Source organism: Pelodiscus sinensis, chromosome 3, assembly GCF_052426305.1.
Source record: "Pelodiscus sinensis isolate ZL-2025 chromosome 3, ASM5242630v1, whole genome shotgun sequence".
NCBI lineage: Eukaryota > Metazoa > Chordata > Testudines > Trionychidae > Pelodiscus > Pelodiscus sinensis.
In genome coordinates, this window is record NC_143054.1 from 141,346,069 (window position 1) to 141,370,476 (window position 24,408).

General features: G+C 51.7%; 2 protein-coding genes across 3 annotated transcripts in view; one reads left to right on the top strand and one right to left on the bottom strand.

Moving 5' to 3' along the window:
- ABCC10 (ATP binding cassette subfamily C member 10) overlaps positions 1-6,248 on the top strand; it is a 28,395-nt gene extending 22,147 nt beyond the window's left edge. The window contains exons 18-22 of the mRNA XM_075924988.2: positions 247-500; positions 899-1,044; positions 1,553-1,650; positions 1,926-2,038; positions 5,517-6,248. Of these exons, the coding sequence (XP_075781103.2) occupies positions 247-500; positions 899-1,044; positions 1,553-1,650; positions 1,926-2,038; positions 5,517-5,652 (747 nt within the window). The 3' untranslated portion in view covers positions 5,653-6,248. The remainder of the gene's footprint in view (positions 1-246; positions 501-898; positions 1,045-1,552; positions 1,651-1,925; positions 2,039-5,516) is intronic.
- Positions 6,249-7,442: 1,194 nt separating this feature from the next.
- DLK2 (delta like non-canonical Notch ligand 2) lies at positions 7,443-23,168 on the bottom strand. 2 transcript variants are annotated; one of them, XM_075924998.2, is made up of 6 exons: positions 22,921-23,168; positions 18,751-18,852; positions 16,888-16,951; positions 13,178-13,308; positions 10,580-10,724; positions 7,443-9,659 (listed from the first exon to the last, which is right to left on the bottom strand). In XM_075924998.2, the coding sequence occupies exons 2-6, from the start codon at positions 18,821-18,823 to the stop codon at positions 8,882-8,884; spliced, it is 1,191 nt and encodes a 396-aa protein (XP_075781113.2). In that variant the 5' UTR covers positions 18,824-18,852; positions 22,921-23,168; the 3' UTR covers positions 7,443-8,881. The 2 variants fall into 2 exon arrangements, with proteins under 2 accessions (XP_075781113.2, XP_075781112.2); XM_075924997.2 differs by lacking the exon at positions 22,921-23,168 and adding an exon at positions 22,614-22,885.
- Between the last annotated feature and the right edge of the window lie 1,240 nt (positions 23,169-24,408).

Consider the following 24,408-nt stretch of genomic DNA (forward strand, 5'->3'; position numbering starts at 1 on the left):
TAATGAGTGGGTGCTGAGGACTGCCAGTCAATCTACAAGAATTGCTCCGTGCCTTTCCTAATACCCCTTTCGCTCCCCCCTCAAGGTCATGTGCAGTGGGAGGAGGGGTGGGTGGAACAGGGCTGGGATGCAATTAGGTGCACAGGGATGGTCAGGAATTGAGAAGCCAGGCAAAGAGACAGGAAGCAAATGGGACAGATCCTGGTAGTTGATCCTGGTCACATTTCTGCCTCTTCTTCATTTGAGGTTGCCCCTGACTGGCCGAGCCAGGGCCTTGTGGAGTTCCAGCAGGTGGTTCTGGTATATCGGCCAGGACTGCCCAATGCTCTGGATGGGGTGACCTTCACCATATACCCGGGAGAGAAAGTGGGGATTGTGGGACGCACTGGATCCGGCAAATCCACCATCTTCTTGGCACTCTTCCGCATGGTGGAGCTGAGAGGGGGACACATCCTCCTGGACAATGTTGACAGCCGGCTGGTGGGCCTGGAGAGTCTGAGGTAAGGTGGGCAGAGCAAAGGTAGAAGCAAATGGCATTTAGGATTCAGCCAAGAGCCCTTCCACCAAACACAGGACTTTGGTTCTAATGGTTGCCAGCAAAGCAATAATGAGGGAGTTGGTTCTGGCCTCTTCTGGCAGTTTCCTATCTGATGCTCAAATATTTCTGAGTCCTCTCCCCTCCTTCCCCCTCCCCCCAGTTGTGTACGCTGAGGCTTTCCAGGCTGAGAAGAGCTCTGCCTGGTCCTTTGTGCATCTCAGATGCCTTGGTTACAGTGCCTGTGGCTGAGATCGGCCCAGTAGAGTCAGGACCAGCCTTGTTACCACTGGCTCCAAGGAAAAGCCTTTTGCTTCCATGCTGTTCCCACCTGCTAAACCTTCATCTCTCCACTCCCTGCAGATCCAAACTGGCCATAATCCCCCAGGACCCATTTCTGTTTAGTGGGACAATCCGGGAGAACTTGGACCCTCTGGGGCAACATACAGACTCTGACCTGTACCAGGTGCTGGAGCAGTGCCACCTACAGGAGGTGATTGCTCAGATGGGTGAGTCCAATGCCAGTAGGAGATGAGGAAGCTCCGGTAGCAGGCAGAGCCAGTGAGTTGGAGATGATAGTTATGGGCCTAAATGCAACAAGGTCTAGCATGGGAGGGTGAGATCCCAATGGGATCCAATGGATTGGCAGCTGAGGCCCAAGCAGAATCCTGTAACTTCCAGTGGAAGGACATGAGCACGTGAGGTATCTGGTGAGGGTGGTGGGCAAGGCTCTGGCAGGATCTGACTAAAGGAGGCCGGGCCCTAGGGGATTAGAGTGTGGGGGAAGGATAAGGGCTTCCCAGTCTCTCTCACCTGTCTCCATGATCCTAGCAGAGGGTACACCTATAGTGTTAGTGACAAATCTTGCTTCTCTGAGTCTAAAATCCCCAGGCTTTGGGCTGGGGCTGAGCAGAAATGAAGTTTTGAGTACCACCTGGAAGCTCCTGGTATAGGCAAGCTGTGCAGGGTTCTAACCAAAGATTTGCTGGGTGAGGGCTTATCCTTGTCTCCCTGCAGGTGGACTGGACTGTGAGCTGGGGGAGAGAGGAAAGAGTCTGTCAGTGGGACAGAGGCAGCTCATGTGTCTTGCAAGAGCCCTCCTGACCCAGGCCAAGGTGAGCGCTTCTAACTCCCACTGGAGTCTCCCTTCTCAAAGCAGGGCAGTTACTTGTTTGGAGAGTGGGTGCCTGTTCCTGACTCTGGGAGTAGTAGGGCAGGACCGGGAATCTGTGTCTGGAGGCCCTAATGAGGAAATGGAATGTCAAGTGGTTAAGACTCAGGGCTGTGAGCTGATTTATGCTGTCCTCTGAGGTGTATCTCAGGGCTGGGAGCAGAGATCTTTTCCCATGGCATGGAGATACCCTTCACTCAGTTGCTGTTTCACTGACAGGTGCTGTGCATCGATGAGGCTACAGCCAGTGTGGATCAGAAGACCGATCAGCTGCTACAGCAGACCATCCGCCAGCGTTTTACTGACAAGACTGTGCTCACAATTGCTCACAGGTATGGCCAGCTTCCCCTCAGGCCAAGGGCATGTCTCCTCTGCACTGGGGAGCAGCCTCTCCACTAGGGATGTAAAATCCTGTTTAATTGGAACCAGTTAAACCTTAAGTTAATCATTTAAATCTGGACGGGTGGAGGGAGTACTCCACCCCAGCTGTGGGAAGGGGCTGCTCTGGCCGGTCCTGAGTGCTCCCTGCCTATAATGAACCATGTGGGGTTGGAGCAGCCCCCCTGCCTCTGGCAGGCAGGAAACATCTCCAGCCCCACTCCTACTCTCAGCCCCACCCACAGATCTGTGCTAGAGGGGCTCAGGCTAGCCCTCTCAAAATACTTGTGTAGATGCTGCGGCTTGGTATAGAGCTCAGGTTCTTAAGCCAGAGTGTGGGGTCTTGAGACCCTGAGCTCCAGCCCAAACAATGGGAAACATCATCTGCACAGCTGTTTTTAGAGTACTAGCACAAGTCTTTCGCCCTTGGCTGGGAGACTGGCTGCCAGGGGCAGCGAAGAGCCTTCTACTTGCCTTATGGAGAGAGAAAGGGGCAACCCTCTGTTTTTAAACTCATTATGCCACACCTTCCCCCAGCCACACCCAGTGGCCACACCCACAGTCTCAGTAATGTGACTGCCCCCCACTTTGATATTAGCTCCATATGTGAGGTGAGTCACAAAATCAACATGACAGGATTTTTCAAGTGCAAACCTGTCTGTTTCCTTTTGCTGCTCCGGAAGGAGTAGGCATTTACCATCCCCCTTCAGCATCTGTCCCTGGGCCCCAGTCCGCCTGACTTCGTCTCCAGGAGCATCTGGATACTGTCCAAAAGTAAACTGTTCCCTTTCATAGGTGCCAGGTGGAACCCAGCATGTTCTGTGTGTCACTGGAAGCTGTCTGAAAGGGACTTGCTTTCCTACCAAATAGAACAGGGGTACTGCAGCTTCAGAAGGTGAAAAGGGGTTGAGAATGCAGAGAACTGATAGCCTGACAATTGTACTCAAAGCTCCCTGCCATCATGGAGAGCTGAGAGGTGCTGAACATGAAACAGAGCTGGTCTTGCCCAGTAGAGGGCACTGCAGGACAGCCAGAGGATGAAACTGAACAGCCATCTCTGGGCCAGAGATGGATGCCGTAGCTCTTCAGATGGGGGGCCATTACCACTAGGTTAAAAAGATCCCAGGGAAAGAAGAGACTGGTGGATAGGGAGAACACCTTGCAGCCAAGCCATCTTAGGCTGTAGACTAATCTGATCTGGTCACAATATCTCAAAAAAGATGCATTAGAATTATAACAGGTACTGAGAAGGGCAACAAAAGTAATTAAAAGCCACAAGGAGTCCAGTGGTACTTCAAAAACTAAGATATTGATTAGGGTATTTGAGCATAAGCTTTCATGAGTGCATGCTCTAATACCCTAATGCATTTGTTAGAATGTAAAGTGCCACCAGACTTTGTTGTTTTTGCTGAAACAGACTAACACAGCTTCCTCTCTGATAATAATAAGGGTATTGAGCAGCTCCCACCTAAAGAGAGATTAAAAGTCGGGAGGACTGTTCAGTTTGGAAAAGAAACAGCTAAGGAGGGTGTGATAGAGGTCCATAAAATCAGGAATGGTGTGGAGAAAGCAAATAAGAGGGTTATTTAAGCCTTCACATAACACAAGAACCAGGCATCATCCAGATAATGAGTAGGCAGCAGGTTTAAAATAAGGATGTAAGCGACTAGTTGTCTATCCCATAAGTATAAGCTTATGGGATAGTTGAGTAGTCACTTGATTAGTCGCTTCACCCTCCCCTTGCTGCCTCTATCAGAGAGAGGCAGCAAGGTGGGGAGCAGGAGCCGGTGCTGCGTGGGGGGCACGGGAGGCAGAGGCGTCCCTGCTGCTGCGCCTTTCCCTTTGAAGAGAGAGCCCGCAGTTCTTGTACATTTCAAAGAGAGAGGCGCAGTGAGATAGCAAGCACCCCCCCCCTTATCGAATAACCGAGTAGTCGATGGAAATTCCATCGACTACTTGATTTGATTATTCGAAATGTAACATCCCTAGTTTAAAACAATCCACAGGAAGTACTACTTTACACAACATACAGTCAGCTTGTGGAACTCCTTGCCTGGGGATGTTGTGAAGGCCAAAATTATAACTGGGGTCAAAAAAAATTAGGTAAGTTCAGTGATGATAGATCCATCAATGGTTATTAGACAGAATGGTCAGAGTTACATCCCCATGTTCTGTCTGTCCCAAGCCTCTGACTGCCAGGAGTTGGGAGTGGACAACAGGATGGATCACTTGATATTTGCCCTGTTCTGGTCATTCACTCTGAAGCACTTTTGAGATAGATGGGTTTTGGAATTTTTTGTTAGATGGATCTGATCCAATATGGCTAAGTCATTGCTTGGATGGGAGACCTTTAGGGAAATCCAGGAGATGCAAGAGTAGTTGGTACTTTTCTCTCCCAGTCAGAATTGATGCTTATACCCTAGCCTGGCCCCAACGGTTATGGGAGGTGCTGTCTTTTGCAGGAGATGTAAAACTGAGATCATGACCACCGGGGGCCCATATAAAAATCCACCGTTACTTTCCGTAGTGGTTGGGGCATTAATGTCTGTTCTGATCCAGTTGCATTCCTGTAACATCACACAGCTCCATGCAGTTTAATATTATACAAGTTGAACTTCTTTAGTCCAGCAATATCCATGGTGTGGCATAATTTTAGTTAGCTGGCTGTCCAGTTATCAGGGCTCTGGCCAAGTTTCTCATAGTCCCATGAAGTTTGTTTACAGCCACCAGTCCTGGCTCTCAGTCTTCTGTGCTTTATTTACCTTTAATTTACCCCTAAATGCCTTCTCAGAGCTCAGTAAGCAGTGGAAATGTTGGTAATGCTGCTAGACAATGCTGACCTTCCATGGCTCAGCAAATTTTCTGTTTTGGCACTGGTCAAGTCCTGAGGGTTCTGGACTAGAGAGGTTCAAGCCGTACCCATTAATAATACTATATCCTCCCACTGTATCTGTGTGCTTTAGACAGGAATGAATGTAGGCTTCTCACACCCTGAGAAGTGAGTATTACTAGTCCAATTTTACAGATAGGGAAACTGAGGCTCAAGCTGGAGAAGTGACTCACCCAAGTTCACATAGCCAGTTAGTGGAAAAGCCAGCAGGTGCCCCAGGAGCTCTGATTCCCAGCCTCCCTGCTGTCACCTGGAAATGCTATCTTACTGCGCTCTTGCCCTGTTTTAAAAGTTGTTGTGTAGTGTTCCTGTTAAACAGCTCCCAGATTCGTCCCCAGAGATGGCTGCATTTCAGCACTGAAGGAGTGATCCCTGTATGTAAGTGCTACCCCAGCAACTGCTATGAGGGGCTCTGTAGAAATGTGTGCTTGTGAGTGGGGGTGTCCCAGGCGTCTGTGCTGCTGAATTGATTTGGTATGTCTCTCTGCACAGACTATGGCACTCCTGCCCCTTATGTCTGTGGTTATATTTGCTCTTACCAGGCTGAATACCATCCTGGATTCGGACCGTGTGCTAGTGATGCATGCAGGGAAGGTGGCAGAGCTGGATTCACCTGCTGCCCTTAGCAAGAGGGAAGATTCCTTGTTTCAGCGACTCTTGACCAGTGGGCAGCAATGACTTCCCTGTGCAGAGAAAGCAACCAGTAACCAGCACCTCCTCGCTGCACATCTGCAAATCTCTTATGTGCTGGACCTCACAGGCTGGTGAGTGCAGGCACCCACTTCCTGCCAGGCCTAGAGCTGCCATATGGGATGCAGTAGCCTGCACAAAGGACAGCAGAGGGTGACACTGGCTCTTGGCTCAGAATTCTGCTCAGAGTGGACCATATTTCAAGTGGGAAGTCATAGGAGGATGAGGCGCTGTTTCCTGAGCAATGATGGAGCGAGACCAAGACTTACTAGTCTGCATCAAGAGTCCTAAGATGGGGAAACATGTTTCTAGCTTGTGGCAGCACCCCCTTTGGTGTAATGAGGGTTTAGTCTCTACTGTCAGGTAAATCGGTGGCTCCTAGTCAAAGACACGTGATTCTACAATAAAGGGCAAATGTTTTTCTTAAGCTGCTTGTTGTTACTGCTCCCCTTTCTCCAGAACCAGGCCTGCTCACAGGCTCCCTCCCAGACAGAAGATTCCCTCTCACACACGCTGTTTTCAGAGACAGTCTCCTCAAGGCAGCCCAGTGACTCTCCATACTGACCCCAGTGACAGGCAGGGGCTAGGAGCCATGGTTCCTCTCTCCCTACATCTGCTGAAGTAAGCCCTTATGCATGTTGTGAGCCCAGCACAGGCTGCAGATACCTCCTCCCATGAGCTCTGGTTTCCTTATGCTACAGCCTCACTGGACCGATTAGTAGGCATTGGCATCATTAATATGTAGAGGTATGCTAGTGCTCAGAGATAGTGTCAGTGTTGCATGTCGTGTTCATCATGGCTGCAAGGGGACACCACACCCTTCAGGTGTTTAAAAGTCCAAAGTTAATCTAGGGAGCACTGTTCCAAATGAGATGTCATAGCTCTCATCCCCAGCTCCATAGCCTCTTGGGGCAGGATGCTAGAGAACTCTTCTCAGCACAGCTCTGATTCTAGCATGACTATAGAGGACCTGTATTGAAGACTCGAGCCTGGGGGTCTCACATGGCAGGGTAGAGACTGCCAACCTGAGGATGTGGACAGGGAATGAGGGGGCAGCAGATCTAGGCTTTGAATCCATGTTTCCCACACAGTCAGATTGGCCTGTATAAGCTGAACCTCCCCATGGATGGGTGTTTGAGCAAATGTTGCCCAAATTACTTCCAGGTTCCCTCTCCCATCCCCCCGCTGCCAGTAGCCAGGCTAAACAGGTTCATAACCCATCTCACTCCCTCCTAGATTGTGGCTTGGGGAGCCTGCCATCACTGCACAGTCCAGCCCCTCTCCAGCACTCTGAGGATACCCATAGCAAAAGCAACCCTTTTTCCAGGCTGTCCTGAGATACAGATGCCACTTCCCTGCACCTGAGGCTGCAGGATCTAGCTGCATCCCTGCGGGGTGCCCTGGTTCCTCTGCCCATTGTGTTGTGTCTTTCTGTCTTGGGGTGATGGGGACTTCTTAGTCCTAATAGGCCCCATGGTTGAGAGGGTCTCTCTGGGGTGCAGCACAAGGATCAGGGATTGCAGAGCAGCTCCTCCAGCAGAGCTCGAGGGTGGACTTGACCGAGAGCAGCAGGGAGACCACCACCAGCAAAGGGCTCATTTAGCCGCTGAGCTGGTTCTAGTATTTTATTTGATAAAGGTACATCATCCATCGGTGTATTTAAAAAAAAAAATCTTGCTGGTGAAACCCTAATCCTCTCTCCCTCCAACCCTTTTGTCTGTTCTGCCTCATACCCAGGCCGGAGCCCTCCCTTCCACCTCGGGCTCTAGCTCCTTTAGCCTGCCTGGGGAGCGGCCTCTGTGGACCCTGCCTGAATCTAACATAAGGTTGCAGGGCAGTGGGGAGAAACAGGGAAACTCTCACCACCTTGTTTGTGGCGCTGTGTCTAGCCTTATGCAGGGTCAAAGGTGATGAGATTGTACCCGACAGGAGAGGACCTAGATTCATGATTAAATGTCCCATTCCCTCTTCTGTCCCATTCCCTTGTTGTAGGGATCAGGTGTGCTTCCGACTGCAAGGTGCACAATGGCTGCTGGGCAGGCAGGGCCACCTTTCTGTTCCTGGAGGGCGATCCAAAAGTTTAATCTGCCCCTGCATCCCCCAGAGAGAGCCTTGCCTGCACTTTGTATTTCAAAGCGCTATCAGGGCTGGTGATCGGCTACTCCCAGCTCTGTGCCTGGGGTTACTGGGGAAGACAGTTGAACTGGGACATGGACTACTACTGAACCAACCAGAGCTCACTTCCAGCCTCCTCCATATTCAATTCCTCCTACAGGGACACATGGTATAGGCCAGTCCCATCCTCCTCCACACATTGGGGAGCTGCCTCTGGCTCTCCCCCTTAGCGAGCGGGAAAGCGGAAGCATGTGCTATGGTTGGGAAAGAGCTTTTTGAATTACTATTAGAACACACACAAACCAGCCCAGACTCTTTGGTTAAGAGAAAAGAGACCCAGGGATCATTATCAGCAAGGTACAAAATATTCTTACAATCCCCAATCCAAGAAGAAGGGACATGGTATCAGACAGAAAAGGGCAAGATGGGCTCTCATGCCACCTCTGGAGTCACTCCTAACCAGCTCACAGCACCACAAGGCTATGGAGGGAGTCTGTCTGCTCAGTTCTTGGGCCTGTGCAGTTTGAAATGGGCATACTATGGCCACCAAAGAGCTGAGAAGCCCACAGTGTTACAGAAGGGCCACAACAGCTCCAGAAGCCCTAGCCCCAGTGTGAACAATAGGCCAAAGCTGGCAACAGTGGCCAGCACTAGGAATTACTCAGCATCCAGGAGCCTGGCAGAGTTTGTTTCACAGAGGATCATGCCTCTCTCCTGCTCTGGCACCATCAGTCTCATGTCTAGCCTGGGTTAGTATAAGTTGGTACCAATGTCTTCTGGTGCTAGCTGATGAAATCCATGTGCTGTCGCTTCCAGGAGTGGGCTGGTCTGACTCAGCCCTTGCTTTGGACTCCTAGGTACGCCTGGTTGATGAAGATGGATTGGATCCAGAACAGATTGGTCACGCCCTGTTTGAGAGCTGTGTCTTCAAATACAGATTTTCTGCCCTGTGGAAACCCCCACCCCACTGAATCACAGGCTAGGTTGCACCAAAGACCATTAGTACTTTGGAGATACTCAACCAGCATGGCTCCCGGGGCACAGTTTAAAGGGTTCATTGGCATGACTGCCTGCCAGGACCCCACTCAGAGTGCCAGAGTCCTCACAGCTCTGTTGTCTTCCTGGGCTCTACCATGACTGTATTTAACATGCCCATTTGACATTCTTGTTCCTGGAGCTTCCTTGCAGCCTGTGAGGGGCTTTGGCACCAGTTTGACCTCCGACGCCCTCTCTGCCAGTTCCGCAGCATTAACAGTATGGTCACCAGGACCAGTGCGGCTGTGAGTGTCCCAAAGACCAGCACGGTCACCAGCTGGGACTCACTCAACCCTGTGTCCCGCTGGGTCACCACCTCTTTCACAGAAATTTTCAACAGCCCTCCCCCACTGGCTTTCTCACTGTGGTTGGCAACCCGCTTTCCAGTAACCACAGTCCTGACTGGCTCGGGCTGCGTAACCCAGAGATACTCGCTGGTTGTGCTTTTCAGAGCATCATTGTTCTCCTTGTTAGCAGAAAGGTAGAAGGGGACCCAGGTCGGTTCCGGAGCAGAGGCCTCACACGTTTTGCCAGTAAAACCCTCAGGACACAAGCAGTCAAAATCATTGATGCGATCGTAACACTTTGCCCCATTTTTGCACGGGTGGCTGGCACAGTCGTTGATGTTGATGGTGCAAAAACGCCCCTCAAAGCCCACCTGGCACTGGCAGGAAAAGCGGTTGATACCGTCCTGGCAGATGGCACCATTGGCACAGGGTCGCATCAGGCAATCATCTACATCCTCCTCACAGAGGGCACCGACAAAGCCAGCCAGGCACCTGCAGGTGAAGTTCTTAGCAAAGCCGTTCTCGTCCTGGCACTGCCCACCATTCCTGCACGGAAACCTGCAGGCAGAGAGCAGGGACAGATCACAGGCCTGGACAGGACGTAGCTCTGGCCCCAGGTTGGCATGCGGTCTCAGGGTGACACATACACATGGGCTCAAGTGGTGCTCAGGCCATGTGCTTGCTTTCTGCACGAGGGGGAATTGCACCCTCAAGCAGGTGAGAGTAAAGGACAGATGTCTGGGTCCCTCCTACACAGAGGAGAGAAAAGCCTCCATGATGCCTGGATGGACATACATAGATACACCTGGAGCACAGGCCCCTCCCACCCTTCTACAGAGTGTGGCCAAGGTACTGGCCAATCCCACACCAGGGAAATCCTAAAGCCAAACTTTACAAAGGGGAAGGTTGGCTCCCAGTAAGTTTCCCTGAGGGCAAAGCCGAGGCAGTGTCATTGGCTCCGTCTACACTGTTTGGTTTTTGCAGAAGAGGAAATGCAAATGAAGTGCTCATTTGCAAATCTTGCACTCATTTGCATAGTCTCTGCCAATCCTTTTTGCGGAAGAGGTTTTTGCGAAAAAAACCCCACAGTGTAGATGGGGCCATTTTTCAGAAAAAGAACCTTTTGTGCAAGATCCCTTATTCCTCAAAAAATGAGGTTTACAGGATCTTGCGCAAAAGGGTCCCCTGGCATGCCCCCGGACGTGCGACCCCGCCCCCGGGCGCCCGGTGCGTGAGTGGCCCCCACCTCCCGGGCGCCCGGCGCGTGAATGGCCCCCACCTCCTGGGCGCCTGGGAGCCTCTAAAGGTTGGGGACCACTGAGCTAAACCAAAGCTTGCCTAAAGATTAGGAAGGTTTTGGCTCAATGCCATAGACATATGGAAATCCACAGCTAATGATCCAAGTTTGGCCATTGATTGGTAGAGTAGAAGCTGTAGCTAATGCCTTATGTAATCTCTGCCTGCCCGGCTGCTCTCACCCTGCCTTTTCACATGGCCCTGTCTTCCGCTCACAGTCCTTTCCATGAAAGCCCTCAGAACACAGGCAGGAATACTCCCCGTCCCCATCGTAGACGCATCCAGCCCCATTCTGGCAGGGGGGGTTGTGTTCGCAAATGTGTACATCTGAGGAGAGAGAAACAGGAGGCATTTGGTGAGCTGAGCTGATGCCAACAAGAACTGTCAAATCCACCCCAAAGGGAGGAAATGAAGCACGATCTGCAGCTTCTCCCAGCCTTTGCAGCCTAGCTTTTACACAGAGCGCCTCAGGGTACAACACAATCAATTCCCTGCCATCAGGGGAGCTTACGGAATTGCTTGGCCCCTGGGCAAGGTGGGGCGAGGTTGCTCTGTGCTCCTGGAAGGAGCAGGGCCTCAGGTGGAAGGGGCAGCCAGCCCTCAGAGCCAGTGGAGCGTACCGAATGGCACTCCAACTGCAGCAGCGTCTGGGAACCCTAGGCCCTTTTGAATCACTGGGCCCCTGGGCAGTTGCCTCCTTTGCCTCCCTCACCCCTTCCATCAGTGGGCCTGTCTGCCATTGTAGGGGCTGACCTCTCTGGCCCTCCTGTTCTCCACTTGTGGCACACGCTAGTTTAGCTTTCTGAGGGCTGCAAAATTTTGGTCTAATTCTGGTGGTTGGGCTTGAAGTCAGGGCAGCTGAGTAGTGTTTAGTGGCTTGTGGCACAGAGGGGTCAGATCATCAAGATGAGCTGGTTGTCCCGACTGGTATTAAATTCTAGAACTATGTCTACACTGGTGGCTTCTTGCGCAAGAACTCTTTTGCAGAAGAATTCTTGTGCAAAAAATCTTCCACAAGAGCACATCCACACTGCCACGTGCTTTTGCACAAGAGCATCCATGGCAGTGTGGACGCTCTCTTCCGCAAGAAAGCTCCGATGGCCATTTTAACCATAGGGGCTTCTTGCGCAAGAAATTCATGTTGCCTGTCATGGGAGAGCTTGCACAAGAGGGCTTATTCCTCGTGGGGAGAGGAATAACTCATCCGGAAGAAGCCCTGTTTTACAACGCTATACTGTAAATTTACTTGCGCAAGAATGCACATGCAGTGTAGACAGCAGGCAAGTTTTTGTGCAAAAACAGCTGTTCTTGCACAAGAAGCTGCCAGTGTAGACATAGCCTAGGACTCTTCAGCTGAAGCTCTCAGTGCATGTTTGCATTGTTCTGTAGTGGGGGAAACCTTTGCTGCTCTGCCTCTGAGCGCTGTGGAATTACTGTATGCTGTAGCCTGTACTAAGCATGTTATATAGCGTGAAATAGAATAGTCATGTAACCGCATCAAATGGTACATGACTATTCGATAGTCCCCAGGGGTGGGGCCGGTAGCCGGTGCTCTCCGAGCCTCCTGCTACCCTGCACTGCTGTCTCTCTTATCAGAGGCAGCAGCACAGGATGGCAAGTGGGAGCTGGTCCACAAGGGAATCCAGTTTAAAAACCAGCTTCCTGCATAGACTAGCTCCTGCCTGCTGCTCTGCTCTACTGCCTCTGATACAGCAGCGCAGAGTGGCAGCAGCCCCTGACTGCAGAGGGTCTAAACTCCCCACGGACAGGGGCTGCTGACGCTGAACAGCCTCTGTCCGTGGCAGGCCCAGGCTGTAGGAGGCAGCAAGGCAGGTGGGTCCATGGAGCCTGCATGCAGAGAGAGTTGTTTAAAAGCCAGCTTCCCACACGTCTCGGCACCTGCCTGCCCCTTTACCTTCTGTGCTGTTGCCTCCATGAGAGGCGGAGACCAGGTGGATCTGGTGCTTGTGGGGAGCCGGCTTAAAAGCCAACTCCCCATGGACATCAACTCCCGCCTCTCCCGCCTTGCTGCCTCTGACATAGAGGCAGCAAAGGGGAGGGGAAATGCATGTAGATGACAGGATTAACCAATAAACTCATGCGTATCAGTCAGTCGTGTAGTCATCTACACATAGACATCCCTAGTCTGTACTCTCTCCAACCTGAAGAGCAGAGCCCGAAGATCTCTGGCTGGAGGACAGATTAGCTACGCTGCCATGAAGCTGCTTCCTCACTCACTCCCATTTGAAACTGACTGAGTGGATCCCACCCAGCTGGCTTCCAAATGCAGGAAGTGCAGCTGGAAATAGGAAACAACTGTCAGCAGTCCCAACCGTGAGAGAAAGCCAGTGAATACTGTTAATGTCACAGCATCACTGGCCCTGCAAACAGGGATCAGAGTCCAGCCGCCTAACCACTTTCTGTAGAAAGGAAAAGAGAGGGGCCAAATCTCTGATGGAAAGATAAGACTCCAGCACACGTGTCACATGAGAAACAACTGGTCACCTAAACAGCTGCATCATCCTTCCCTTTAGGGGATGTGTGCTGGGCTTCGGCCCTACCCATAAAAGAGTAAAAAGTACAATTTCATGGGGATACACTCAGGCAGCTGGATTGACACCTGGTGCTTCTAATCCCTGTGCCCTCCACATTCCCCTCCTCCGCTCTGCAAGGCAGTTGGACTCTCCCCACACCACATTTTCCCCATCTGGAGTTCTTTCTTGTAAACAAGTTGCCTGTTGCTGAAGCAAGCTGATTCCTGTCCAGCTGGTGGAACTTACCTTTGTCACAGAACTTGCCAGCCCAGCCATTGTGACAGATGCATTGCCACGGCTGATGGCATGTACCATGGAGACAGCTCGGCATCCGCACACACTGCTCGCAATATTCTCCTTCCCAGCCTGGGTCACACCTGCAAGAGGTCAGTCTGAGCACAGCAGTCTTCCCCAACAGCAGCACAATACAGGCAAGAACTTAGTTATATAATGGCTCACACAATTCTGTTTTCACACAACATCCTGCACTTGCTAGAAGTGTGTGGGGGGGGGGGGAGGCTTGGAAAATCCGCTCTCAAAGCGCTCTCCCGAGGCAGAAAATTGTTTCTTCTGAAAGACCATCAAGGCCGACGAAGAAGCAGAAATGACAAATCCTGGACATGTCTACACTATGATCATGAGGTGTAATGGCAGCTGGTAGATGTACCCAAGCAAGCTTTATTGTAGCTAGCTTGGTACCAGCAGCAGTGAAGCTGGGAAGTACTAGTTGTAGAAGCTTTCGTGGAACCTTGGGTAATTCCTCTGTAGCTAGCAGGTGGTGCCACAGAATGACTGCTCCAGGACTCAAGCTAGCAAGATTAAAACTAGCTTTGCTAGATCTGCTCGGTTGCAATCACACTCACAACTACTGTGCAAATGTACATCTGGGCTGGTAACATGGCTGTAGTGGCTTTTTGTGCTTATACGACAAACACTGCTACTATGTTTATTTTCTCCCATAAAAGCTGGAATAGCAGCACTCGCTTTGCACTCTTCATTGTTAAAGGCCTTTTCCAACACTTAATGCCTTAATCCTCCCAAAGGGTGAAGGTAAGTATTATCCAAACTTTACAAATGTAGGAACTGAGGCAGAGAAGAAAAGGGATTTACCCTACAAGGCTACACAGGATGGCAGAGGCAGAGCTGGTAACAGAACCCCAGACATATGGCCAGCAGCCTTGATTTTAATTGCAAGTCCACATTATCCTCCTCTCAGTAATCTGCTCTGTATCCAAGTATCAAATTAGACAGAAAGAAAACGCCTGTATCTTTCCAGCCAAGTTAAAGGGCAGGTGGCAGGCACCATCAGGAAAGCAGAATTCCCCCAACGGCTTCACAGCTTTATGCATTTTATTGCCGTCTTTTACGAGTATAATTTGTCCATTTCCTTCCTGCAACAAAGTGCCATCTTAACACAACACGCCCCCTCCAGGCTGGCTCCTGTGCTAAACAACCCTTGCCTCAGTTTCCCCTACTGTCCTCTGGCCTACCTTAGCCATAAGATTATCCTTGCCCCCAGCCAGACCAATTTGCAAACTCCTGCCCTCACCTCAGTGGACAAAAGAAATATCAACAAAACCAAACCTTCAGATGGCCTCCTCTTCCTCACAAGTGTGCATCATCTCCTACAGATTGTTCTCATACCTTATCTCCGGCTCCCATGTCTTAAATAACCCACTGTCCAGGAGGTAACACATTCTTCCCCCAGCCCCTCAGAGGTTCAGGCAAGCTATAACTCCTCAGGGTCCCTGTCTCCAGTCCGGCTTCCAGCTCACTCCTGCAGTAGCTAGCTGGCCTGCCCCACTTCTCAGCCTCCTATCAGGCTGCTTCCTATAGAGGAAACATTCTACTTCCTCTCCTCTCCTCTCCTCTGGGTCTCTCCTCACTAAAGCTGTGCCTAGACTACACAGTTCTTCCAGAAAAGATATGCAAATTACGAACCGTCTACACTGGGCCAAATGTCGGGAAAAAAACCCTTTTTTGGAACATCCCTTCTTCCTCATAAAATGAGGTCTACAGGGATGCCGAAAAAACACGTCTGCTCTTCCAAAAATATTTCAGAAGAGCAGATGCATTCCTTGGATGCGGCAGAGTTTTTCCAGGATACTGTACCTTAACTGGGCTCACCCAGCTCTTTGTAGAAACAAGCCCTTTTCTTCCCCCAGTTGGGCTTTATCTCTAATTAGGCCTGGCTGCCTCTCCAGGTATGAGCAGGCAAGTTAATTGGTCCTTCAGGCCCATATGAATCCTTGATCAGCACATGTGGGATGGACACCCCATTACACTTCCTGAACTGTGGAACTCAAGAACCTGTACAATAATCCAGATGTGAAACAATGCACAGTACCCCCGATGGGGTCCCTGTGTTGTATCAACTTATTCCACAAGCTTCCCATAAGAGTGTGATGGAGAAACCAGTCACAGCAGTACACAGTAGCATTCTGGATCTCAAAGGATGAGGGGGGGCACTGATTGTAAGTGTTCCCTTATTGGACAGTGCCTGCCTCTCCCATGGGAGATTAGGTGTCCAAGAAATAGATCCCCTGGAAGAAAGCAAAACTGAGCTGAGGTCACAGAATGGGGGCTACAGCTACTCTTCCCTCTTTTGCACAAGAAAATATGCAAATGAGGCAAAGCCATGAATATCGCCGTGCCTCATTTGAATACTTAATGAGCCATCATTTTGCGCAAAACCCCCCTCTTGCACAAGAGCCGTTCTGCTGCTATTTTTCAGGAAGAACTGCTCTTGTGCAAGAGGGGGGTTTTGTGCAAGAAGGAGCAGCGTAGATGGCTCCTTTTTGCGCAAAAGCCCCTTGTGCAAAAATGGCAGCTCATTAAGTTTGCAAATGAGGCGTGATATTCACCACTTCACCTCATTTGCATATTTTCTTGCGCAAGAGAGGGCAGTGTAGCCGTAGCTGGAAGAAATAAGAATTGGACACTAAACGTACCACAGTATTAAACCTCACCAACTCAATGCAGTGCCTACAATTCCGAAAGATCCCTGCCGAGTTTTCAGCTTCTCCGCTTCTGTAGGAGGCTGAAGGAGCATGTGGGCAATGAAAGCTGGCAAAGCAGCATAGGCTAGCCAGACTCTCTGAGAATCAGAGGGTAGCAAGAAAGGGCTACCAAGCTGCAGAAGGATTCAAAGAACAAGTGGAGACCTGAAAATGGAGGCAAGAGCTACCACCTCTATGTCCACCACAACAACTCGCAGCAAGGTTCACAACCTGACTAGCACAGCACCCTTGTCTTGATCTTGCCTCCTCTCGCATCCCAAAGCAGCCACGTCACCATCTTAGATGCCATCCCCCAGTCCCAGCTGCAACAAGTAGCACAGACAGAGTACAGCTACTGTTACAACTGTACCCTCTGCCAATATTCAAGCCAGTGCTGCTCTTTCTGTTGTGGGCATCAAAGCTATTGTGTATATTATGTTTTCTGCAAGTGCCCATGTTGCACAGATGCAGGAAGACAGTCCCTGCCCCCAAAGAGCTCACAGTCTAATTTTAGCTGCTTACCGTTAACCTTTTGCTGCTGCTGCTGGGGTGGCTATCCACCACCATATAGCTAAGCCTTGAGGAGCCCTGAGGATCCTCTCACAAATTGCTGTGCTGCCTCTCAGACTGCTGTTGAGATTTTAGGGGCCACTTTGCCTCTGCAGAACTCTGCAAGTTAGTTGTCTTCAGGTAGGATCTAAACGCACTGAAGCAAAGCCCACAACAACGGACAGAGGGACCCACACTTTCCCACCAACAGCATGGTCTGTGCAAGCAGCTGTCGGAGTATGTGACTCTTGGAGCCTGGGGACTGAGATTTGGGTGAACTGAGGAGTAGAACGAGCCCTTCTGCATCCCTTGGCCTAGGAAAGGGTTTAGCTATCCTCCAGAAATAAGCTGTGATGCAAGAGAGCTGCTGTCCTAAGAACGTTTACTGTTCCCCACCAAACACTGTACCTGCACTTGCCGTCCTGGTCACAGGAGCCGTGGGCCAGGTTACAGTGCTCACTGCAGTCATCACCTGCAGTACAGGTCAGAGAAAGGCAGTTAGTGCACAAGGAGGTGAGAAAAGCAAGCCCTTGCTAACATACACCCGTGCATGAAAGCCCCAGGTTCCAGGTCTGCTCATGTCAAGGGCCTATATTAGGTCACCTTATCTATGGCACTTTCCTACGGCTCTTCTGGGAGGGAATGTGCATTACTTGTGGGTTTACAGCACCCAGGCCAAGAGGGCCCAGTCCTGACTGGTACTCCTAGAACATAATAAATGATAATGAGAGTGAAGTCTGGGACTAGCTTCTGAACAGTAATCGGAGGGGTTTAAGGCCCATTAGAATGTCTTCTATTCTAATGAGTCTAAATTTCTGTGTCCTTTGGGAAAAGCCGCATTGCCCTGGGATGTGAGGTGAGTGAAGCTGGACTGGCACCATCTCAGTCCCCAGCAATGCCTCCCCCCGTAGGGCTGCAGATGCTTTCAGAGTGCTACTCAGGTAGGCTGTGAGGCTCTGCCATGGCCAGGCTGTGAGCAACAATCTCACTCTTTGTTGCAGAGAAGGCAAGAGGGGGGCATTATAACCTGACGGGTGTCGAGTTCTGTTTATTTATTTAAAGGTCCCAACGGCTGTAACTGAGCCACGGTCTGGCCCTGCTGCTCCTCATCGAGTGTCTCCTCTCATCTCCTGCCCTCTTCCTTCCTGTTCGTTGCTCTCTGACTCCCTCTCTCTCTGGTAACCTTTTCTTTCCTTCCTGTTCACTGATTATCACTGAGACAAACTGGCTTTGCAGGGCTCAGGAGTGGCCATTAGGCCAAATTCAGAGCTCTCAGTCCCGCATGTGGGGGGTCTGGGACAGGCTGGGGGAGCGCCACTCCCAATCATGGTTAGTCTTCAGCTTCCAGCGCCATGGGTATTAAGAAAGCAGCTTCTCAACCTGCCCCTTGTCCAGCAGGTGTCACTGCACACCTGAAACATGGGGTAGAGGCAGACAGACCAGAGCAGGAAGGGAGACCTGCATGTGGTAGGAATAGGAGAGCAGAAGCAAATGTCAGCCCCTGTCTTGGAGATGGAGGACTGCACAGCGATGGAGTCCATCTCTACGGCCCGGTATAAGGTCTAGAGTCCCATCAGCAGAGCTTATGTCAGGCTGCCAGCAAAAGAGACTCTCTAAGCTATACCACGTGGAACATGAGAAATCAGAGGGGATGGTGTGTTCTCCTCACAGCATCCTTAATGGCCTTCACTGTAAGTGGGAGGCAGATGTCCTATGGCCCAGATCAGAACTAGAAACTCCCATAATGTGCCCTGGCTAATCTGGAGCAGCATGCGGGGCCAGGTCAGCCTGTGGCTGAGTACTGTCTTGTTGCACACCTATAAGCACGCAGCCACGGAAGGTGCTTTGTGGCCACTTAACTGGGGCATATTCAGGATCCAAGCTGGCCTGTTGCACTCTCCCTGCCTTTCTTTGCCTCTTGGAACTGCCCTGCAAAGACAACTTGTCTCAGCGATAATAGTGATAATCCAGGCTTTCTTACAGAAAGGGAGTGAGCTTTGTATACAGCCCAAGGGAGTCCTGCGTTCTATCCCCTTGGGCATTGCCTAGTGCTGCGCTGGTACGACACACTGGGAAAGCAGAGCGGGGAGCCCGTCTGATGGCAGCCAGTCATGCACAATATGCCTACTGGCTAAGCAGAACCTTTGCTCTCGTCCATCAGATCCGCTTCCTTTTCTTTGGACAGCAGGGATGTAATGAGACTTCAGCAGCGCCCTGGTGGGCTCAGAAGGATGGACACAGGAGGAAAAACACATTTCTACAGAGCCTTACCTTGGGCAAGATGATGATGGGCCAAGAGGATCCAAACCAAGGACATGAGCTGAAGACAGAAACTTCTGAGCATGGTCAATGTGGCCCCACCGAGATGAGCACCTACAGGGACATAAAGAGCATGGTCAAAAAATCCTCTCCACCCACCCCTCTGCAGCCTTGCTGGGTTTGGCTCAGACACCCCTTTCTCCCTGCCATCCTCTTTCTGTGAGTTCTGAGTTTACATGCTTTCTACAAGGGCTGTCCATTTGTCACAGTCTCACTACATCTCTTCACCTGGTCCTTCCGCACTCCCTCCTCTCCTGGGGACAACCAGAGCTACATGGTCCAAACAGCCTCCTTTAAAGGTATGTAACAGAACTATAAATTGGTGTCTAATGGCTAGGACTATTAACCTGCAGCCTATCCATGTATCTCAGCCTTCTCCTCAAGAAATCCCACTTCCCTAGCATAAGGGAACCATCCCCTTTTTATTCAATCCTGAAATCACCCACATGACTCTAGCAATGCATCATAACTGCATTCCAAATGGATGGGTCACATCCTGATTAAGGATTGGTCCTAGTTGGGGTTGATCTTGCTTTGGGCAGGGGGCTGGACTTGATGACCTTCTGAGGTCTCTGCCAGCACTAGGAATCTATGATTCTATGATCCTCTGAAGTGCTCAGTCTATGCTGAAGGGATTGCTTCTCAGTCCTCATACTGCTGTCAGTTGCACTTTGTGTCCTCTCACTAGACTCAGCTGCAGCTAGCAAACCTAATAAAGCTGAGGGCTACACAGGGAAACTGCTTCTATCTCTGCCAGACTCCAAGGAGAGGGGAGGAAAATAACTCTGTCCCACTCTGGCAGGTGGTCAGCACTGCCAGGAGTAACGTTTGCAGGAAGTAGGAGTGGGATAGAGGCCCTTAGACATGAGGTTAAAGCTTGAAGAAGCAAAAGCAAATGTTCCCTTTCTTAACTGATTGCTGTTCATTTTTCCTGTTTCTCCTGCCTTCCTGCACAGCCACTGGTGGTCCCAATGTTTCTGAGTCCATTTATTTTCCATCCGCTGCTTGTTCTCCTGGAGCAGCATTTTACTATTTCTCAAAAAGGCCTTGTTCTTTCACAGCTTTCTGAGGCATGTTAGGACTGTTGTGGGCAGGCAATTGTAGAGTGCCACCATAGGGACAGAAATACAATAAGATCAGAAGGGTCAGTCAATTTTCCTAGGAGAACAATGAGCATAAAGAAGGACTCTACCCAAGTGTGTGGATGAGAAGGACGGGCTGTTCTACCATAAGGATGGCTTGCAAGCTTTGCAGTATTGGGCTGAATTAATATGGATGGGAGATTTCCTAGGATTTGGGCAGCAAACTCTTTTCAGGAAGTAGCACTGATAGAAGGACTGGACTGTCCTGTTGTCTTAGGGGTATGATGCTGCTAGAACAAGAGCTGGCAAGATGCGGCCCGCAGGCTGGATCCATCCTACCAAGCCTTTGAATGCAGCTCACCCCACCTGGGCCTTCAGGTAAGGAGCAGCCCAAGGCCACTCAAAGCAGCTGGCTGCTCCATATGCCTCTCTGCACTGTGGTGGGAGGGGGGAGGTTTCATGGACTGCCCTGCCCCCAGCACAATCTCTCAGCTCCCATTTGGCCAATTCTGACCAATGGGAGCTGAGAGATTATGCTGGGGGTAGGGTAGCACAAAAAGCCTCTCCTTCCCCTCCTCCATGCATAGCGCAGAGAAACATATGGAGCAGCCAGCTGCTTTGAGTAGCCCTTGGCTGCAGCAGGCAGGGAGCCTGCCTAAAGGTCCCACTAGGCTGCTCTCTGTGAGCCACCTAGGTAAACGCCTCCTGGCCAAAGACTGCCTATGGCACCCCAGCCCCTCCCTTGCCTGGGTCACCACCCAAACCCTTTGAACAAACTCCTCCCTCGGGTCACAAATACTTTCCAGACCTTGCACCCCCTCCTACACCTTTCCCCCAGGACAGAATCCTTTCCTATATCTATATCCCCTCCCAGACCCTGCATCCCAATTCCCTGCCCCATGCCACAACCCCCTCCTTCACCCAAACTCCCTCTCAGAACCCACACCTTCTCCTGCACCTCAGTCTCCTACTCCAAGCTCCCTTCCTCAACCACCCTCCATCCCAGACCCCACCTAGAAAAGTACAGCCCTTGGCCACTTACTAAAATATTGGAGTTGGGCCCCCATCAAAAATTATTGCCCACCCCATGCTTAGAAGCATCTTTCAGCTGAGCAGAACCACGATTCTAACCACCTGTGATCATTAGTGGTCCCATGGCACTTCTGATTAGCCTGACCAAATTCCACCTCCCTGAATTCTCCTGCAGTTACATTTGGGCACTGGATTCCCCTTCACTTCCTGTCCCAAAATGCTGTGTAGTGCTAGTGTGTGCTGTTGAACAGCTGCTGCATTTCAGGAGAGGGGGAAGTGATTCCTGTGAATCTTATAAAATAATTTAGGGATTATGGCTGAACAGTTGGCAGCCTGCTCCTCCGGGGCCGTTAGGAGCTGAGCCTCACTCCACATGTCATTGAAAAGGTCATCTTCCCTTAGATTTCTCATGAAGTCTCCCAGTTTGAGGCATGACCTCTCATCTTAACCATAATGTGGGTATTACTCCCAACACTGTACCTGCAGTTAAGGCAGCACCTCCCAGCACTGGTGGGGAGGCAGCCTGCAAAGACTGTGGGATCCTTTGGAGCGAAAGGCTCTAAATAAACGTAAAGTGTTCTGACAATGCTGAAGGTGGTGTGAGCGGGATTGGGATGGGGCTAGGTCTTTATTCCAAGCCCTGGGTCACTCTCATGAGCTGAGGGAACTTTCTTATTTTGATACTCCTGTATTTATTAGGCTAGCTGAGTAGGGATTCTGAGGGCTAATAGACCAGGGGGTTCTGTGCCTGATGGGGGGTTGGTGTCTCAGGTTTACTGGATCTGCTATGGTCAAACCTCTAAAGCTCTGCTCTTCACCAAGAGCTGCCCTCCTGACCTTTCTGATCCCTTAGCATTGACTTCACAAACACACCAGTTTGATCTCCCAATTGTCCTACTTTCGGAGGGGGGGGAGGTCTCCACAGCTCTGTTTTAGGACAGGGGGTTAAGCCTAACCTAGCTGTAAATGAAGACAAAGCACCAAGTGGATCAGCTGAGAAAAGCAACCTCCTCAGAGACAAGAATTGTGCCCTGCCCCCAGAAGCTGTTGGAGGGGATGCCGCTGAATCTCAGACCTTGATATTGCTCTAGCTCCACATTCTGGCTTCCTGAGGCCAGGGCCTGACTCCCCCTGGCAGGATGGAGTGTGCAGGGGTGTTCCCCTCGCGGTTCAATGCCTACGTGGGGGGCACTGTCAGCCTCTGAATCCCCCATGACCTGCCTAGCTCCCCGGCGTCTCTGAATTCAGCCTGATCCTCAGCCAGCGAAGGGTAGGGCGCTGTCCCGCGGGGGATGGGGCTAAAAGAGATGGCCCTGGAGATCAGGTCTCCAGAACCGCTGCGGTCGCCTCCCCTCCAGCCCCCGGCTCCCGGGCCAGCTGCAGGGGGCTCGCGTAGTGCGGACACATGCTGCCCCCACCCCAGCTCAGCCATATCCCCCCCCCCCTTCCCGAGCGCCTGCTCGGCCCCGTAGGGGGCGCCCCCCGGCAAAGGCCGCCGGCACCGGGAGTCCGACGCCTGGACCCGTGCGGTGCGGTGGGGCAGCTGCAGCTCCGCCGGCTCCTGCCCCCACCCCAGCAGCTCCTCCGCAGGCAGCCGGATCCTCCCTCCCCTCGCGGCCCCCCACCCAGCCCCGCGCCCCCTGCGCCTTCCGCAGGCCGCCCCAGCCCCTGCGCCCCCCGGGGCCCCTGCCGCCTCCTCACCTCGGCGATCGCAGGGGCTCCTTTGGTCTAGCGCGGGGAGCGGCGGAGGGGGGCTGCCATGCCCGGCCCGGCCCGGCTGCGGGGGGTTCGGTCGGCGCAGGGCTGCGGAGCTGCTGCGAGGCTCCCCGCTCCGGCTGCTCCTCCCGCCGCTGCCGTGCGCTCAGGCCGGCTGCCAGGGGCTGCGTGTGGCTGCACATCCCCGCGCCCTCCCCGGGACATGCCGCCTCCCGCAGCTCGACTGCGAGCGGGAGCCAGGAAACCCAGCGCCCCCAGCCGCAGCCAGCCCCCCCGGCCCTGCCCCACTCACCTCTCACCTGCTCCGGCCCGGATGGTGGCGGGGAAGCTACCTCTGCCTGAGCCGAGAGCCGGGCTGACGCCTCCCTGCCCCCTCCTGGGAGATCTTTCCCCCTCTGGCCTCCACCGCAGAATCTGCCCCAAGGGCTGTCCCTGTTCCTGCTCACCTAGGAGATGGGGGCAGCTGCACACCAGAGCAGGGGAGGGGAGGAGGAAGGAAAGAGCCCCCTTACAGACTCAGAATCTGCCCCAGTCCTGGGGGAGGATCCCCTTGCACTGCAGCCCCCTCTGGTCTGCCCAGGAAACACTGAACGGGCGTGAGGGGGCTGAATAGCCAACCCTTCCCACCGCTGGGGTGCTAAGGTCCCCTAATGTATGAGAAAAACAAGGGGGAAGGATATACAAGGATTAAAAAGCTAAGGAGAAACCACTAGGTGCCAGGAACCGACCCCAAAGAGAAACATGGAGAAACATGTGAAAGAAGGAGAAACTCCCAGGCCAACTCTTGGGTTACCCCACGTCACAGGATGCTGCTGGTTGTGGAGATTTTAACTCCCCACCTAGTTCTTGGCAGGCAGCCTAAATCTGCTTCATGGAGACTGACCAACAGATTCTCAGGGATATCAACACAAGGTTCCTGCTGGGAATGAGGGATGAGAACCAAGCAGCTTCAGAGCCACATGGTGAATAGTGAGGGACTCCCATAATAAAACATAGTTTTGGCTGCTCTGACCCCTAGTGGCACTAGCACCAGTGTGGCTCCCGCACAGTCCTTGTGCGAACCACAGAATACCACATTTTAATCACTACATTATCTAGGTCTGCCTCCATCAATTATTTCTGCTCACGCTTGCTGCTTTTTTTCTACATGTACTTTCATTGATCAGTGCTCTTTCTCCCATTATTATCATCTTTTGAAGAACATCTCCATATTCTATTTTGATGTTTATATTGGACATTCATGCTGGATTGTCTGAGTTAAAGTTGAAAGCGCCTCCTTCACCCTTTCCTGTCTATTTTAAAGGCTGCCCTACAAGCTCTGCCAGTTTTCAGCTCAAGGGATTGCCCATTGCTTAATGTAGAGTGATCTTGACAGTCACCTTCCATCAGAAATCTGAATGCTCTGTGAATCCCAACCCCCTTCTTCATACCCATCCACAAGCCATTAACTGAGCTTCAGTAACTACCTTCTTCCCTGCCCACTCAAGATTGCAGGGCTCTCCAGGAAAGTTACTCATGTGGCAACCTTATCTTCAGTCAGCTGTTTGCTTGTGTCTGCATGTGTGCCTGTAACAAGGATCTTTCTGTGTGGTGACAAGGACCCCGGGGGAGCATCTGACTGTTTTAACTGCATCTTCAAGCCAACTTGCTCCTCTACAATCTCTGTTTCCTTGCTCCTCCAGAACCCTCCATTCCATTGAACCTTCCTAACCTCTTAAGACATCACCGGGGGAGGTGCTGATGTCCCAAAGCTCCACCAGAATTAGACAGAACAATTAGT